At 45.9% G+C, this 18,835-nt stretch overlaps 1 protein-coding gene across 1 annotated transcript in view; it reads right to left on the bottom strand.

Moving 5' to 3' along the window:
* Nucleotides 1–3,475: 3,475 nt before the first annotated feature.
* The window catches only part of ATRN (attractin), a gene marked incomplete at both ends in the record, with an annotated part of 172,601 nt that continues 157,241 nt past the window's right edge, over nt 3,476–18,835 (bottom strand). Inside the window, 2 exons of the mRNA XM_080619602.1 lie at nt 3,476–3,600; nt 4,666–4,780. Coding sequence (XP_080475728.1) covers nt 3,476–3,600; nt 4,666–4,780 — 240 coding nt within the window. The remainder of the gene's footprint in view (nt 3,601–4,665; nt 4,781–18,835) is intronic.

The following is an 18,835-nucleotide window of genomic DNA, read 5'->3' on the forward strand; positions in this document are numbered from 1 at the left end:
AAGGCTCGATAAGAGTGATTCTGAATGGAAATCACTGGCACAATCTTAATGGTGGAGGCTCAAACTGCTGACTTAATCCTCCAAGTAATGACTCCTTTAAGGACATTTATTACTTGTCTTCAAGTGTTGGGTTTTTTTCCCCCCTTTTCAAATGGAAGAGCTGTATTTTACTTCGCTTATACAGTTAAGTGAACTGCATTTGAATACATAAAAGTCAAGTTATGCCTCCCTGCTTTAGACTGCAAGATAGCACGACTATAATTTGATGTTTCTTTAAAGCCCTGGGAAGTTATCTAATACTGATCAGATGAAGAAGTTATTAAGACAAACCTCATACATCATTTAAAATGCATCAAAAATACATTCAATAGGTTTTCTTCTGGTTTATGTACACTTTCAATCTTCCAATGCTCCGCACACTACTGTATACGCTATGTACAAGTGCAAAATTGGTGTGTTATTTGTCATCTATTTACAGATTCTCCCATGAAATAAGGTTGTTCTTGCCCCCAGCACCACCTCCAAAAGAATTGAACCCACAAATCCTTCACTTCTGATATTGGGCTGGTGATAAAGCACCAGCAGTTCTCTTCCCCCGATGCAGTCCCACCTTTGTCTCTATTTTACCTTCCAAGTCGGGATGAAACTGTTTGCAGCAGACACATGTATGAGAGTTCCATATTTCATCAATATGGAGATGAGACGCAGAGCAGAGCCGCATCCTAAAGGAGCCGTTTCATTTTATTTATATAAATAAGTCTTGTTCCTCCATTTACATCATTTGGTTCTCCTAAACCTCAAAGTTTGATCATTTTTTGCTTCTCTTTCCAACATCTGACACTTGACGGCTACAGTGCTGGGCACATTCCAACATTAAGACCCAGCTCGCCAGGAGGGGGAAATCACCCACCAAAGCCACATTGAAGTCTTTTTGTAATGTAAGAATACATCACCCCTCTAGGCCCATTGATCTGAAAGCTGTTTCTGTCCAGCAAAACCCAAGCCATGGCTTTAAGCACTTGCTTAAGTGCTGTTCTAACTATGGAGACTTAAGCACAAAAGCTTGGGGCGGCAGTTCTGCTCCCAAAGCAGCATTGGAGAAGCAAGAAGACATCTCTGAACATGAGGATGTGCATCACGACAGGTAAAGGGATTTTAGTCCAGTATTATTTCTCTAGTTCAGGTTATCACTATACACATAGGGCGTTAGAAAATACTTCCAGGAGATGAATCTGTCTGAGGTAATCTGTGCATCAGTTAAAACTTCAATTGCCTAAACCCCTTCATTCTAAAAGACAAAGCTCACCCCCTCCCCTCCCGTAGTTCTTCTCCTCTCTGAGAAGGGCATTTAAACTTCTGGTTTAGAAAAGGATGCATTTTATTTATATATATATATATCTATACACACACACACATATATATATATAAAAATGCATTTTTTTCCACAATATCTTTTTTCTTTCTGCAGTCCTCTTGTATTTGTTAAATGACACATGAAATCAGAATTATAACCCACCACAGGCTTTAAACCAGCAGCCTTTTACCCCATCACTGCCGTCCGGACACGCACAACCATTCACATCTTTATTGCGATGCCGCCGCGCTCCAAAGAGCTTCTTCAAAATACACGGTTAAATAACCCCCAAACAACGCAAAAATGAGTGGCTGATATGTGATTGATCACCAAAACATGCACACAAAAAAAGATGCAGTTCCTTGGGTTTCACTTTGGGAAAGGATGCTACCTGGCCAGAAGATTCGAGAGCACTTTCCTTCACTCCTCTCCATGTGTTCTCTCTTCATTTTGTAAGTACCTGGATGTTCTCATCAGATACCATGACCTGAATGAAACCACATTTACTGTGATTAAGCAATAATTACAACCTCTCATTTGGCACCTTGGCTTAACGTCTTCCTACCAGCTTCAACATCACAACCTCGTGCGAGCTGGCTCCAGCACTGCGCCACATTCCAGAGTCAAGGGAGACATCGGACAGCAGCAGGCACAGACAGAGGTGTTAAAGTCCAACCCTGAGCCTCAAAACACGAAACCCAACCAGTCAGACTACTTCAGATGGTTTGATACATCCCCTCAAAGCTAAGGCTTCTCTTTGCTGTTTGTAAGTCCCTTCCTTTCACCAACAAGCCACCTCCTTCAGCATCCTAGAGCTCAACCCCAATGGGGATTATCAGTAACTGACCATATCAGTAACTGACCTTGTAGAACTCAAACCTGTGGCCAAACGAAGCTGCTCTGCTTGCCTGTTATTTAAAGTGCTTTTTTACTTCATCCTCAAATGATCTGGCACCCAGAGACTTGCTTTTGACACCCTGTAAGGAGACAGAGCAAATCTTACTGCTGAGGAGCGATGCCTGAGCCCTGGCACAGCTCAGCTCTCATCCAGAAGAATGGCAGGAGGGCAGAGGGAGGGAAAGAAGGGAAATGGGCAGAGAAAATGAGAAGAAATATAATGTATCTGGCCTGGAACACAAACTGCTTCTATTAAAAGCGCTGGTGAAACCAGGAGCTTTCTTATGAGATACAGAAACTCTACTTTCCCTCCAGATATTTCCATCTGGTTGACTAGTTTGTTGGTCAGGAAAATGCCATTTTCCCCTGACTGCACGTGATGTATTACAGAGAACAGAGATTGCCTTGGGTGACTGTATCTATGTGTGTGCACATATATTTAAAAGGAACAGAATGATGGCAAAAAGAAAGTTGTGTAGCAGCCTCCTCACTCCCTAGATCTGTTCAAGTCTAGGCACTTGTGTGTGGTGTACTCCAAGCAGGTTAAGACTATGTAAACACTGAGTCCTTCCAAAGTGACACTCAACTTCTCCAAGTATTGCACATGGTCTGAGCAACACGTGACATCAACCTTTAAACCATGCCACCTCCTGCATTCCTCATGTTCTGGACCATGATGACTACAAAACTGCTGCATCTGGAAGAGAGTTCCACTTAAATAATGAGGGAACAGACATGTAATAGTAAAGGAAAACAAAGGATGAAGATGCTTTGAAGATTAATAGTAGTGTTTATGTGTTGAGAGCTGACACCTGTAAACACTGCATCTTTTTCTTGTTGTACAGTTTGATAAATACAGGAACTACAAAGCACTTTCCATGTATAAACCTGAGTGTCATTCAGATTGGACTACTGTTCTATTTACACTGACCATGAATGGTGGCGACTGGATGTTACTGGACCTGCAATAAAATCATTTTACTTTAAACTGGAAGAAAACAAAGGAGCAATCTGAAGCCACGTGTCAGTAAAACTTAAGTGGAGCAGTTGTCAAATAAAGCCAACTATCACGTAGATGAGAGAAAAAGTTGGGTTCAAGGAAGTTGTGTTTCGTCTTCTAGTCTCTTGGGACACAACTTGGAAATCTTCCTCTTCCTCCTCCTCCTCCTAGGTATTACTTCTCCGTTTTGTTTAAAACCCTATGCAGTTTCTGATGTCCATGCATCAAATACAGGTTCCTGGCTGTGCAGGGGGCTGCTGTTTCCGATTTCGTATTGCACCCGATTTCTCTTTGTAGGCAATTGGCATCTGTTGTGAAATGTCCACCAGTGCACTGGCCACTGCGAGACCTGAGGCAACAAATGAAACAGTCACTGAATAAAGATAAATCCTTCCACCACAGTCCAAACACACCCAAAGGCACAAAATTAATACCATTTTCTGAGTTCTTCTTAAAAATAGCACACTAGAAAAGCATCTGGGCTTCAGAGATTAAACCTCTAGGCCAGGTTGATGGGGATGGAAGCAAGCTGCTCCAGTGGAAGGTGCCCCTGCCCGTGGCAGGGGTTGGAGCTGGATGAGCTTTAAGCTCCCTTCCAACCCAAACCACTCAGTGATTCTATTCTGAAATAAGCTTTTAAATACTGCATGGTTTATCCAAAGCAACCGGCAATAAGAAGTATGGGTATTAATAAAACCCATCATATGGAAGGGACGTCTCTTCCTCTGCACCAGTGGATGTGCTGGAATAAACCCTGCAAGCACAAGTGCATGGAGGTTTCCTTGTGCTGCTGTGCGTCCATCATCTCTGCATCCTCCTCCTGACCGATCTATTGACAAACCACTGCTGGCCACTGGGATTTAGCTCAATAGAGTTCACAAACCAACCATCTCACCTCAAACCCAGCTAATGCTCTGCTCCATTGTGCTCCCTGGGCATTGGAGAAACCCCAGTGAAACCACAAACTGCCCAGGAGATGATGACTCAGTGCCCTGACCTCAGGTTTCAGTGCAAAAGGCTGAGAACACAGAAACCTTAAGCTGGAGGGAGAAAACTTCTTTATTCAGAGCTGCTAAGAGAAGAACATAGATGCTCTGAAAGGACTTAATGTCTCTCTACAGGTGATGGGTTCAAACTTAAACAGGGGAGATTTAAGTTGGATCTAAGGCAGAAGCTCTGCCCTGTGAGGGTGCTGAGGCGCTGGCCCAGGGTGCCCAGAGAAGCTGTGGCTGCCCCATCCCTGGCAGTGTTCAAGGCCAGGTTGGACACAGGGGCTTGGAGCAAGCTGCTCCAGTGGAAGGGGTCCCTGCCCGTGGCAGGGGTTGGAGCTGGAGGAGCTTTAAGGTCCCTTCCAACCCAAACCAGGCTGGGATTCTATGAATACCAAGCCAGCAGAGACAATGACATTCCTCACCTGACTGTCCTGGTGGTGGGATACCCCCAAGTCCTCGAGGCAACCTCACGAACACAGAGAGAACGGCTGCTTTGTTCCCAAAGCAGGGCTCCAGCGCAATTGGCTTTGGTACAGTCTGCAGCGAGGGAAGGGAGAGGAGAAAGCAAACGTTACACAGCGTGTGACACCCTCCCTCTTCCCCCTGTGTTGTCTCTCTCAGATCGTACAAGCTTCAGGGCATGAACCATGTTTCTGTGCTTGGCAAGTATCCAGTGTGAAGCCTGCAAAGCTCAAAGCAGTGATAATAACAATCAGAACCCCAGTCATGGCAAAAAACACAATTACTTAACTATTAAAAAGTCAAGCATTGCACAGGGTTTGTATTTCTCCCTGAATTCAATAATGAAGGAGCAGCTTATGCAAAACAACAGGATGGAGGGTTATTTTCCTTGGAACCCATCAGCACATATATCACAAATATATTCACGTCTGACCACTGTAATTTGGCCATTCAACTCCTACTCCTAGACTTTAACTTCATGTAACACCTTCACAGCCCTGTAAGAACCAACGCAGAATCATAGAACAGTTAGGGTTGGAAAGGACCTTAAGATCATCCAGTTCCAACCCCCCTGCCATGGGCAGGGACACCTCACACTAAACCATGGCACCCAAGGCTCTGTCCATCCTGGCCTTGAACACCGCCAGGGATGGAGCATTCACAGCCTCCCTGGGCAACCCATTCCAGTGCCTCACCACCCTCTCAGTAAAGAATTTCTTCCTTAGATCCAATCCAAACTTCCCCTGTTTCAGTTTGAACCCATTACCCCTTGTCCTGTCACTGCAGTCCCTGATGAAGAGTCCCTCCCCAGCATCCTTGTAGGCCCCCTTCAGACACTGGAAGCTGCTCTGAGGTCTCCACGCAGCCTTCTCTTCTCCAGGCTGAACAGCCCCAACTTTCTCAGCCTGTCTCCATACAGGAGGTGCTCCAGCCCCTGATCATCCTCGTGGCCTCCTCTGGACTTGTTCCAACAGTTCCATGTCCTTTTTATGTTGAGGACACCAGAACTGTAAGCAATACTCAATACATGGTAAAGAACATTTACTCCTAAACACTCTATTTCACTGTTGTTTGCTTTAAGCCATATTCCCTCAGCTTTGTCTTTCATTTATGATCTTTCCCAAGCAGTTGCATTCATTTTCCAGTGGTCTTCCATACCACTCTGGACTATACTCTGAGGTAGCTGGTTGCTCTGGGAGCTGCAAGTGCTTTAGGAAGCCTACTGGATTGTACTGCCCTTTTTAAACTGAAAAGCAGCAAGGCAGAGGATGGGTTTGTGACCCTGGTGCAATGACCTAAGATGGACCACTCTTAACATACTTTTCTGAAGCCTGTTTATCTCGAATACAAGTATTTCACACTTACATTACAAACATGGACATGAAATAAAGTCTTCAGATAAGATATGAATTGAATGGGTCTCAGAGCAACCTGCTCTAGTGGAAGGTGTCCTTGCCATGGAATGGGGTTGGAACTGGATGAGCTTTAAAGTGCCTTCCAACCCAAACCAGTCTCTGATTCTATAAGATATAACGAGCACCCTTTCTCCCTCCCTGGAGGAACAAGGGATTGGCTCCTTTGCTGACCCTCAGTGCCTTTGAACATCACCCTCCCTCTGTATTCTTACAAAGATATTATTTATATCATCAGCTAATTTCAGCATCTCATTAGAAAGACAAAATGCAACAGCAAAGTCAAGCTAGAATATGTTCTACCTGAGCTGGGCCATGATCCCATACAGAATTACACACATTCTTGTTGCACAGCACGAGACTAAGATGAGGATGCAAGTCTACACCTAGGAGTACAGGTACAAGCAAACGCTTTCTTTTGTTCTACATAAGCAAAAAAAGCTGCGAAGCCCAATTTTAGCTGACACACTCAATACTTTCTGATTCAGTAAATTCTACCTTGGTATTAATGAAATAATTATTGCTTTTTCCATTAGGCATAAAATTGTTCTTCTGTACTTAAATGTTCAACAGAAACTCAATACGATGCAAAACACAGAAAACAGGAGTCAAACAACGCTATTCAATTCCTGCTGCTCAATAAAAGAGAAAGAAAGAGGTGACAGCAAGCAAAATGAAACTTAAAACTGTTTTCATATCTCATATTTGCTGTAATGACTGCAACAACAATTTGTATGTCTGTGCAAGGTGGATAAATACGTATTGCACAGGCTGTAATGATGGAAGCTGCTCTCTGCCTGCTTTATGACTGCAGTTTTCTTCATCTCCTCCCCAACAAAGGGATTAAACTCCAAACAACGCTTTTCCCACAAGGCACCCAAGCATAGCCTGGTGTTGTATCCCATAGGAGACTCAATTAGCAGAGGGAATAGGGAGAGCATAGGCAAGGCAACTGTGGAAGTACAGGCAAGGGACTCCTGGAGCAGGAGTGGAAGTGGGCACAAAGCACAATGCTTGTTTTCTTTTGGAGTGAGCCAAGTACTTTCCTTATGCCACTGTTGATAAAACGTTCCTGCTGAAGCCCTGAGTGCTTGGGTGTTACAGTGAGGACTTGTGCTCATCCTCAGCATTGAGCAGAGCGAGTGGCAAAGACCAAGCAGAGGAAAAGCAGTGGGAGAAGAGGAGGATGAAGGAGCAACTGAACAAGCCAAGAAGAATTTGCATTTTCTAAGACCTTCAAATATATTCACTTTTAATTCCTACTGGATGAATGACCATGGAGATGCTGCGAGGGCTGGAGCAGCTCTGCTCTGGAGCCAGGCTGAGAGAGCTGGGCTGGGGCAGCCTGGACAAGAGAAGGCTCCTGAAGGGGAGACCTTAGAGCAGCTCCAGTGCCTAAAGGGGCTGCAGGAAAGCTGGAGAGGGGCTTGGGACAAGGGCCTGTAGGGCCAGGGCAAGGGGAATGGCTTGAACCTGCCCGAGGGGAGACTGAGATGAGCTCTTAGGCAGAAGCTCTTCCCTGTGAGGGTGCTGAGGCGCTGGCCCAGGGTGCCCAGAGAAGCTGTGGCTGCCCCATCCCTGGCAGTGTTCAAGGCCAGGTTGGACACAGGGGCTTGGAGCAAGCTGCTCCAGTGGAAGGGGTCCCTGCTCACTGCAGGAAAGTTGGATTAGATGACTTTCGAAGTCCTTTCCAACCCAAACCATTCTATGACTCTGATTCTAATCAAAACACTTCTGCAACTCTGGTCCTTCCCTAACATACATTACTTAGTGCAGCTGTACTCCAACACACTCTGTAATGGCCTGGGGATGCTCAGCAGCATGCTCATCATCTTCCAGTCACTATGCAGAAACAGGAGAACAGGAAATCCTTCTCATGGTCACTAAATCCAGCCCTTCACTTACGCAGGTGACCACACATAAAAGTGCAATGCTCTGCTTTAAAAGCAGTTCCACTTTCACCCTGTGTCATCACCTCTGTGAGACCTTTCCAGAGGCTCCTGGATCTCCCAGCTCTGACACCAGAAACGTTCTTCTAACCTCTGTTCTTTCCCACATAAATTTATTCACCCACCTGATGTTCTTCTGTGCCTTCAGCCTGTCCCTGGGCTATACCCTACTGCACATCATGGCCTTCAAATGGCTCATCTGAATAAGCAATCCTGCATTTCTTCTCTGAACACAAATACTCCCTTCTCCAGCTCTCCCAACCATCCCTCTGCACCGCATCTGCTGCTCTGGACCATGGGTGACCTGAGAAGTGTTTCAGGCTTTGACAAGGATGCTGTAACAGCATCAAACCCACCCTAACTCTCCTGCACACCATAAAATGGTGAGGAATGGAAGTGGTTCATTATACAGCTCTCAGTCACAGAGCTGAAAGGATTTTGGGGTAATTTAGCTCATCCCTTAGCCCCAAGCAGGAACCTTTCTCCTCTGCCCTTTCCAACTAACAAATCCTGAGCGTGCAGCAGAAACTCTCATTATAAGTCCCTATGGGCACGATCTTTCCCTTCCCATGTGATTTCTATTTCATTCCTCAAGGGCAGGCGTCTTCCTCCTCTCTGCTCTCCTGATCCCAATCTAAACCATGAGAAGCTTTTATGCAGGTGCCACTGGTGCTGGAAACCCCCCCAATCAGGCAGCCAAGTGCCATCCCCCAGCAAAAGACAGAGACGGTGGCCACACCAATACCTAAAATCCAGTGTCATTTCATGGGGATGAGTCTGACCCTCATGCTGCAGTGATTTTTTAATCCATCCGATATTCCATGGATAGTGGAGGGCAGAGGGTGTACCTCTGAGCATTCTTCCTTCCCGTGTCAGAGAAGCTGAGCGTTAGTAACACATTGCTCAGATCTCTCTGCATGGGGTACTCTATTTCCCATGCATAGCAAGGAAGTATTCTTCCTATAACCATGCATCCAAAATCAGGCAGTTACAAGCTGATCTGGGAGGAATTAAGCACAAGATCATTTCTCCTGCAGCTCCTCTTAACCTTAAATCTCAAGGGGGGAAAAGCGGTGCATTGTCCATCAATACCAGCCGCTTTCCTGACACAAGCTGCAGTTCAGAGCAGCAAACCCCCAGCATAAAGAATCAAATCCTGCCAATTTGGGTTTGACAGCACCAGTTCAGGCACCTGCTTTTTGAACTGTGACTCATCCTGCATCTCATCTCCAAAGCGTGCGCTCGCCAGGCCAAGAAACAAAGCGCAGGCTGATGAAATGACTCACATGCGGAGTGACGGGAATGATGAATTGGATGCAAGCAAGAGGTCAGCCCAGAGTGAAGGGCACGCTGTGAGCTCTGCGAGGCACAGAGCGACCCAGTGGTGCAGCCTGGGGACTGTATTTTGTAGACAGGGAGGAAAACACGTGGGTAATTCAACCAGCAACTGAATGGTGACCACACTGAGCTATGTGGCACGCTGGGGGCCAGGTTGGACGGGGCTTGGAGCAAGCTGCTCTAGTGGAAGGTGTCCCTGGCCAAGGCAGGGGGTTGGAAGTGGATGAGCTTTAAAGTCTCTTCCAATGCAAACCAGTCTGGGATTACAGATCTCACTCACAGCTGGCCTTGCACTAAGCCTGCTTGTGTCTTTACATGACCTATGTAGACGTTACCATGGCACAAAGCAGCTAAGGAGAAGCTGGCTGGCTACATCAAGCTGACATTTTCATGCGGAGGCTTAAGAAGAGCTTATGCCTCCCTTCCTTCCCCACCTCTGCAGTGTGCCTGCCTCCTGCGTGGTTTCTGAATGCTCTCGCTGAAAGAGATCCAAGCTGCTATTCTGCAAGAAGGTTTGGGATTGGACTTGGGAACCAAGACCAGGTCATTATAAATGCTTGTGCTTCAGTCAGACAGGTGGCTTTTAATGGCCCACTTAAGGAAAAAGAGAAAATAAAGCAGATTTCCAAACTTTGTAAGACCTTTCATGAGATGGTTAAAACCAGCCTCTGCCAGAGACTTCTATTTAGAGTGTTTTGATAAACCTATAGTTGAATTATAGAAGCAATTCCTTTTTATTGAAGGCTTAATGGCACAATAAAGTAGACATTATTCAAATCTATGCAAATAAGGTGCATCCCTCAGACACTTGGCACACAATGACTGCTTCAAGCGGTGCCTGAACAGCAGAGTCCCACACTGGGATTGGGGCACAGAGACGAGAGCAGAGCCCAGCTGCTGGAGCGATGGACAAAGAGCACAGTTAATGGGATAAAAGGATCTTGGCTTCAGTGGATTGGGTCAATCTGTATAAGCCAAACTGCCATCCAAGAGTCCATCGGAAAGGAGCCATGCCCTTCATAAAACACAGAGCACGCCTGCACCCAGCCAACTGCACAGCAGCAGCAAGAAATGTGGAGCCAGATCATCTCCCTGCTGGCTGCAGCCAGGATGGAGGTCACTGAAGGGGATGCTGCACTGCCCTGGCTGTATCTGTGCTACGAACAGAGAACTGCAGCTGGTCTACCCATGAGACACCTCCCCTAAAGGTTCTTTTTGTTCTCATAGAAGTATTGTGAGAGTGCTGGAGTGACAATTTAATGCAGCTCATCATAGAATCCCAGATTGGTTTGGGTTGGAAGGGACCTTAAAGCTCATCCAGTTCCAACCCCTGCCACGGGCAGGGACACCTTCCACTGGAGCAGCTTGCTCCAAGCCCCTGTGTCCAACCTGGCCTTGAACACTGCCAGGGATGGGGCAGCCACAGCTTCTCTGGGCACCCTGGGCCAGCGCCTCAGCACCCTCACAGGGAAGAGCTTCTGCCTAAGAGCTCATCTCAGTCTCCCCTCTGGCAGGTTCAAGCCATTCCCCTTGGCCTGGCCCTACAGGCCCTTGTCCCAAGCCCCTCTCCAGCTTTCCTGCAGCCCCTTTAGGCACTGGAGCTGCTCTAAGGTCTCCCCTTCAGGAGCCTTCTCTTGTCCAGGCTGCCCCAGCCCAGCTCTCTCAGCCTGGCTCCAGAGCAGAGCTGCTCCAGCCCTCGCAGCATCTCCATGGCCTCCTCTGGCCTCGCTCCATCAGCTCCACGTCCCTCTTGTGCTGCTGCCCCAGAGCTGGATCAGGACTGCAGGGGGGGATCTCTCCAGAGCACAGCAGAGGGGCAGGATCCCCTCCCTTGATCTGCTGCTCACAAACAGCCTCAACCTTCCTCCTGCAGTGGACGTGGATGGCTCCTCCACACCACCCAAGCTATGATCAGTGGAAACAGTGGGAAAAACCCCAGCAACTAAGAATCAGAATAGCGCAAATTTCAAACAAAGAGCAAAAAAACCACTTCAGCTCTCAGCCTCGTGCAGATCTGAACACACTTTACTGGGCAATGTGCACCTTGAGGAACGCGCACTGCAGCATCTGGCTTTTAACTGGGAAGCGCTACCACACATTAGGTGTCAGGCAGCGCTTGGATGTCGTGACTACACTCTTTTGGATGAAAACATGAAGTTCCTGGTATTTTACTAAGTGGTCACACAAGCCCGGTGTTCCCGGAGACAGGGAATTCTGTTTTCAGCTGTTTTGCACTTTACCGTCCGAAACCAGCCCAAAAAACCCAGGTCACCCAAGAAACTCAAAGCAGTAAGAAACCTATTAGGTCATCTAAGTAGTCCAGCTTCTCCAGCAGGATTTCCTCCATAAACAGGGAATTTCCAGGACTTTGGGCTATTTCAAGGTGCAGAGTACACCACCAGTTCCCTTGGGAGACAATTCCACAGCCAAACGCTTTCCCCCATCCCATTGAATTGCGCGATGTTTAACCTCCCCATCTCTCTTTTCTTGCATCTCATTGTTTCTATTTGCGCTGCTTATATTTGACAAATTCGAGAGGTTAATAACGTGCCACATAAAAACTAATGGCCGGAACAATAAATATTCTGTGTCATTTCAAAAACACAGCATCAATTTTGGGTAGGTCCCGGAATGCGCTGCCGGAATATTGCTTTTCAACATGTATTAAGGAAGAAACACTGTGGAGAATATTTCTGTCCTTAACAAGAAAACATTATTTCTGTGGTTTGATCAAATAACCCGGACATGGTTTTCAATTTCCAGCAAGGAAATTAAAATAAAGGGAAAATCTTATGGTGGGAGAAGAGGAACATTATTGAAACACTTCAACTTTATTATTTGACTCCACTTCTTGGGATGATTTTTTACTCGGAAGCAGAAAGGGTCAAACTGCATTTGCAAGTTTCCAAATGGTGCCATTAAAAGCGGAGCGAACGTTTGTAAAACCAGTTACAAGCAATTTTCTATAAAGAAGAGAGTATTAAGCTTTAAAGAAATCATATTCTCAGGGTAATATGTACGTCCTCCAGGATCGAGATGAATGAGATTTCAGCAATGATTTGCAGTAAATGAGTCTAGATTAAAAATGTACATTTACCTCGTCCGTGATAGCTACGCTGGAAGTGACACAAGGGCTGTGGAATGAATTGCTCACAACTCAGCCCCAAACCTGCATAGGAGGACCTGAATCAACTGAGCAAAAATCACATGCAATGATTTCTTCATCTTCAATGAATTCTAACAGGCTGAAATTGAAAATACACACCCGAGCATCCCGGGTTTCCAACAACAGGGAGCACACACGCGAAGCAGCCTCCACGGGGCACCGGGTTTGCTCCCACTGTCTTTAACAACTGCTTTCTATTTGAAAGCACCCTTTGTCAACCCAGCAAAAGGGAAACACAAGCTCTGGGTGAAGGAAAAGATTTGTATTGCAAAAGCAGTCACCCTGAAATGACCAAATCTCGTGTCACAGCCAGGAGCATTGCTGCTCACGTACACCAACGCTCGCCCTCCTTTCGCAAATCCCTGCTGATGCCCTGGGGAGCGGATGGGATGGACAAGGCCATGGGTAGCAATATATATGTGTGTGTGTGTATATATATATATATATATATATGGCCAAGGGTGGGCTATTTATTTTGATGGGTGAAGAAACAGGATTTTTCTGGTTCTATTCAACCACTTGGCTGGGTTTTGCACATGAAAAAGTATCAGCTAAAACCGCTACAGAACAGGACAGCTGGATGAAGATGGCAAACACAAGACACGCAACATAACTACTTGGCATCAAGGAATGCAAACAGGTCTCTGATAACGTTCTGGAGAAGCTGCTGGTGTTATTAGTGCTTCAATCAGAACAGACACTCGTTTGCACTAGAGGGAAAAAAGAGCTTAGAAAAACCCTCTCCTGTAGGGAGCTTTGGGCTCCATCCTCTCCCTCCAGCAAATTCCTCCTTATTGGCTAAAAATCAGGGTCCTTCCTGCTGAAACAGTTACAGTCCTCAAATCTACAGCCAGTTCAATCTCAATTACCAGCCAAATAGCCCCTAAATACAAGGTGGGTTTAACAGATGTCTCCATTGATCTCATGATAGCTCCCTTCCAAATATTTATGTTCCGTATTATATCATGGAAGTGGCAAAAGTTTCCCCCCTCAAAGTCCTTAATTTTGCAACAGAAATCAAAACAAGATACCCAGCACCAGTTAACTGGAAATAATTCATTAGGTGAAGGTTTTATCAGGTGGTTTTGTTGTTGGTTTCTCAGCAGGGATCACAGCCAGGCTATGTGCAGTTGCAGTGCAGCTAATCTGTTCTGCACACTTCAGCTGCCCAGATAACACTCCCTTCTTACTATGTTACTCCCTTCTTATTCCATCCAGCATGGGGTTCCTTCAAAAAGGATTATACAGTGTTCCATGGATTAGAAAGTGGGCCAGCATAAGGAGAATTAACACCAAATGCAAAGTACAAGCTGGAATGCCCCATCCCTGGCAGTGTTCAAGGCCAGGTTGGATGGGGCTTGGAGTGGAAGGTGTCCCTGCCCGTGGCAGGGGTTGGAGCTGGATGAGCTTTAAGGTCCCTTCTACCCCAAACCTGTGATTCTATGAGTCTTGTGCTCCCTCATCACCCTGATGCCACAGGAAGCCTCCTGCCTCCACTTGCACACACGAAGTCTAACAAGTGGAAAGGCTTTTGCTAAAGACAAGGAGACAGCTACACACTGACATGCTTTGAACACCTTCATGTTAATGCAAGGAAAAGCTCCTAGAAGCAGCCAGTGCTAGAAACCCCAGAAATAATACATTAGAAATCAAATTGCATTCCAAAAGGCAAGCTAACAAACCCAAGCAGCCTGCCTCAGACAGGTCAGGTGAAATGAAACCAGCCTTTCTGGCCTCAGAGGCTGCATGTGAACCATCTCCAGCAACTGCCACATCACATTAAGCTTATTCAGTTTATGGTTTCCCTCCTCAAATTCATTTCCTCTCCTCCAACCATTACCCTTTTGAGGATAAAGAATGATTCTCCCTTTCAGCTTATTTACACCATCCTTAAAAAACCCTAATTTGCTCTCCACCTCCCTCTAATGCATCTTGATAGCCTGGGCATTTCTGCTTAAGACTACTTTTATATATCACAGCTCAACCCTGCCAGCCTTCCAAACCTGTCTGCTTGCATGAGGACCCCATGTCTCTCAGCTCAGTGGCATGGTGACTACGTGCTCATCATGCTTCCCTTAACCCAGCTCATTTTAAGGGAAGTGGGTTGGGAGGGGGTCACAGAAGCTGGCCCATCAGTGAACTGATGGACTAATAGCAGGTCAGTAACATGTGAAGAAAGGGGGGCAGTGAGTCATCAGAAGTGACAACCAAAAAGGCTAAAAGCTGTGAAAAAATCACTTCCTTGGCCCTTTGTTGTTCTTCACTGCCCTTCTCTCATTAAGTGAAATAACCCAACACAGAGCTACATGTAAACATGAAGTTGTGCTGGGGAAGCACTGGAGCTGGATGATGCTTCATTTCAAATCACTCCTCACCACAGTGGTACCCCAGAAGCTTCCCCAAACCCACTGCCCTGTGCAACATGCCTTTAAGCACTCATTTGCTTCTGCCCATGGCAGGCGGGTTGGAACTGGATGGTCTGTAAAGTCCCTTTCAATCCAAACCAGTCTGATTCCTATTCCTCTGCTGGTCACAACTTCATTGCAAGATAAAAGGAATTTAAGAAGGGCTCAGATGCAAAACACAAGTATACTGAAAATATAAATCTGTGGTATCCCTTGCTCACTCCTAACTCAGCCCACCACTTCATCTCCATGCTTCTCGAACAGATGGGATCTTCTGGCACTCTTTAAACCACTCAACAGCACTTTCTTCCCTAACAAAGCAAACAATTACTGGAGTAAGATGCTATTTCCCATCATTTTTTCCCTGCTATTTTTAAGGAATCAGCCAGCCTGGCGAGCTGATGAAGGATCTGCAGCGAAGCTATTCTGCCCTCAGAAGCCTAACACAGCAGAATTAAACGCACGTTGGCACGAAGGTACAGAACGTGCTAAATGAACTTCATGAGGAGTTTGCTCACTCAATCTTTCCCTCAAGAGCTGTGGACAGCCTGTCGATCACAGATGCAAAGATAATCACTTCTTAGCCCCGGCTTCACACGTTGGATCCCTAAACACAGCGCAGCAAAGGCTGCTCTATGTATGCACCAGCTCTGCTAGGTGAACATCTACCTTTGCGGATGTTGTTTGTCAAATCCTCTAAAAGCTTCCAAGGTCTTATTTTTCTGACTTAAGGCTGTTTCTTCTCTAATGCAACAATTTCCTTGTTAACCCTGTAGGTGTTTTGCACAAGCTAAGCATTTGGTGTGCTATGTATGTGGTTCTCCCCAGGAATCTACATGCATTAACTTTGTGCCAATACCAACTTCAAGATATCTGGAAATCAATGTCAGAATTATAAACTCAGAATCATAGAATCATGGAATAGTTTGGGTTGGAAAGGACCTTAAGATCATCCAGTTCCAACCCCCTGCCATGGGCAGGGACACCTCACACTAAACCATGGCACCCAAGGCTCTGTCCAACCTGGCCTTGAACACCACCAGGGATGGAGCATTCACAACCTCCCTGGGCAACCCATTCCAGTGCCTCAGCACCCTCACAGTAAAGAATTTCTTCCTTAGATCCAATCTAAACTTCCCCTGTTTCAGTTTGAACCCGTTACCCCTTGTCCTGTCACTGCAGTCCCTGATGAAGAGTCCCTCCCCAGCATCCTTGTAGCCCCCTTCAGGCACTGGAAGCTGCTCTGAGGTCTCCACGCAGCCTTCTCTTCTCCAGGCTGAACAGCCCCAACTTTCTCAACCTATCCCCAAATTCTTTCTGGAAAGCTTCTTCTAAAAGTGGCTGCAGAGGACTACAGGACTCAGATTAAGCAGATAACAAGACCTAAAAAGGCCTGAGTTACATTAATACCAGTTCAGACACTTGGATGAGGCCCAGATACCCAGGGATGTTAAATACAGACCACTGCAATATGCAGCACCGCCAAATACACAAAAGCTGCAGAGAAAAGCCAATGGATTTTGTAATAACTAAGCAAATTTAGCAGTAGATTTGCAATCCAGTGGGTATTTGCTGAGTGGGAAATCAACCCAAGCAGCTAGTTACGTGTTGCTTAGCTGCAGTCTGTAATATGAATAGTTTTCCTGCAGGTAAATCACTTTCTATTACTTCAAAGTACCCCAGGAAAAATACTAATTGAAAACATGGTTCTAATACCGTCCAGCTGGAAAACATTAGCTTGGGATGAAACCAGTTTGACACTGGCTGCCAACTGGCCTTCCACAATGGAAAAGGAAATTAATCTCTTGCAGACAAGACATCCCATTTTCCACTTCTCCTTTGTAGCCCTCAAATCAACTCGTTATTAACCAAAGGCTTTGATTCACATGAGGAAAGAAAAACACCAATGCAGTTATGATAACACAAGGCTAGATTTCTTGCTTTAAAATGAAGGCACTCAGATTTGGACATAGTGAACTGCAGAGGAACTGAAGAATAGCTTAGTCAGCAACGCAGCACCACTTCACTCTTTCCTTGGCTAATAACTGACAAAACACAAAGTAAAATGCACTTCTACGGCTCTGTATCATCCCAGCCCATCTTTCTTCAGCTCCCTCCTGCTAAGAGCCTTTTTCCCTATGCAGGTGCAAAAAGGATAAGGAGAAAAACCAAAGCTGACCCCATGGATACTGAGACTGCTTTTTCACTTCAATTTAAATTTATTTAGATGCAGAATCCAAGAGGCCAGACTAAGAAGTGTCATTCCCCAAGTTGCTCACAACCCCCATACTTCCTGAGCCTCCTCTCCCTGTGACTTCAACTTTGCTGAAACAGGACTTTTATTCATACTTTTATCCCCTATCCAAGTTCTCCAAGATGCTAAAAAAACTATATAAAGCACCCCCAAAATGTAGTGATTCTCCCTGCCATGGAGAAGCATCCTTGTTCTGCACCCATATCTTCCAGCAGATGAAGGCACCTGCTGGCACAACAGCCCATGTCCACGTTCCGTATCTGGCTTCATGTAACTGCACAGGTTTTGTGCTATTTGCCTCAATCAGACCATCTCATCTATGCTTGAAGTTGAGTGAGAAACATTTGTATGAGTTACCAGCACAGAGGGCAATTAGCAGTTGGTAACAGTTTCTGGGTCTAAAAGGGGACATATGTCCACAGTCTGACTTAGTATGCTTAAAACCGGCTTCTCCATCCCTTCTTGAGTAACCCAAGGAGGTCAGAGAAGTGAGATATGGAAGATGACAGACATGGGAAAGCAAGGAAGCTTAGCTGTGAGTGAGAGAAAGATGAAACCCTGTCTGTGGCGCTGCCTATGGGAGCACTTCAAAAGAGAAGAGTTCAGCATTCCTATGATCACAAAAGTACCTGAGAAGACGACAAAACGCAGAGAGGCATGGAAGAGAAATCAGACCATAAAGCCCAAATGAAAAGGGAAAAAGCATTGTCGGCTGAACTAGAGGAGAACTTACACACTGATCAGAAGGTAAGAGATCCAAGTTTACTATCTCCTCTGCAGCTCGGAGTGCTGACAAACTTGTCAGAGAGATCAAGAAGTTAGGGATGGCTTTGTCCTGTTCTGATCCTACTGGAGAGGTGCTCTTAGTTACCTATTTCCAGAAAATGGGAAGAGGAGAAGGAAAGGGGCCCCAGACAGACTGCAACCCAAAAACATCAGCAGCCAGGCTACACCCTCACAAATCCACCTCTAGCCCGATGGGAACAGCCATACACATCTCACAGCTTCTCCAATGAAGCAACCAAAAAAGGCTCATCCTAATTTGCTGAGTGACAATCCTATTTTACAAGCCTGTATTTCAAAGTCTTGGGGAGCTATTAATGGCTAATGACTTCCAGAGCCTACCAGCCTTGTAAGAGAAATTATAACAACTGAGAAAACCTGAGTGATCTGGAGTCAAATGAAAGTCAATGGGGAGTAGAACTACTTGGAACCTCCAGAGACAGGTGAGCTTAGCTGCTCAGTCACTGAGCATCCCAATATCCCAAATTACTGAGTACCTTTGTAAATGTAACTTCATTTCCACACCATGCTCCAAGTTTCACCTCTGCAAAACATGGGACAATTAATCCCTGACTTCAGAGAAAGGTAAGGGGGAGCTCAGGAATTATCCAAGCTTGGGACTAAAGGTTTGGATGGAAGACAGAAAATAACCACAACAAATACTGAAACTAGGAGAATATACCAAAAAGCTTCGTTCTTTACTGTGAGGGTGCTGAGGCACTGGAATGGGTTGCCCAGGGAAGTTGTGAATGCTCCATCCCTGGCAATGTTCAAGGCCAGGCCGGATGGAGCCTTGGGTGCCATGGTTTAGTGTGAGGTGTCC

Source organism: Psittacula echo (genome assembly GCF_963264785.1).
Source record: "Psittacula echo genome assembly, chromosome: 1".
Classification (NCBI taxonomy): domain Eukaryota; kingdom Metazoa; phylum Chordata; class Aves; order Psittaciformes; family Psittacidae; genus Psittacula; species Psittacula echo.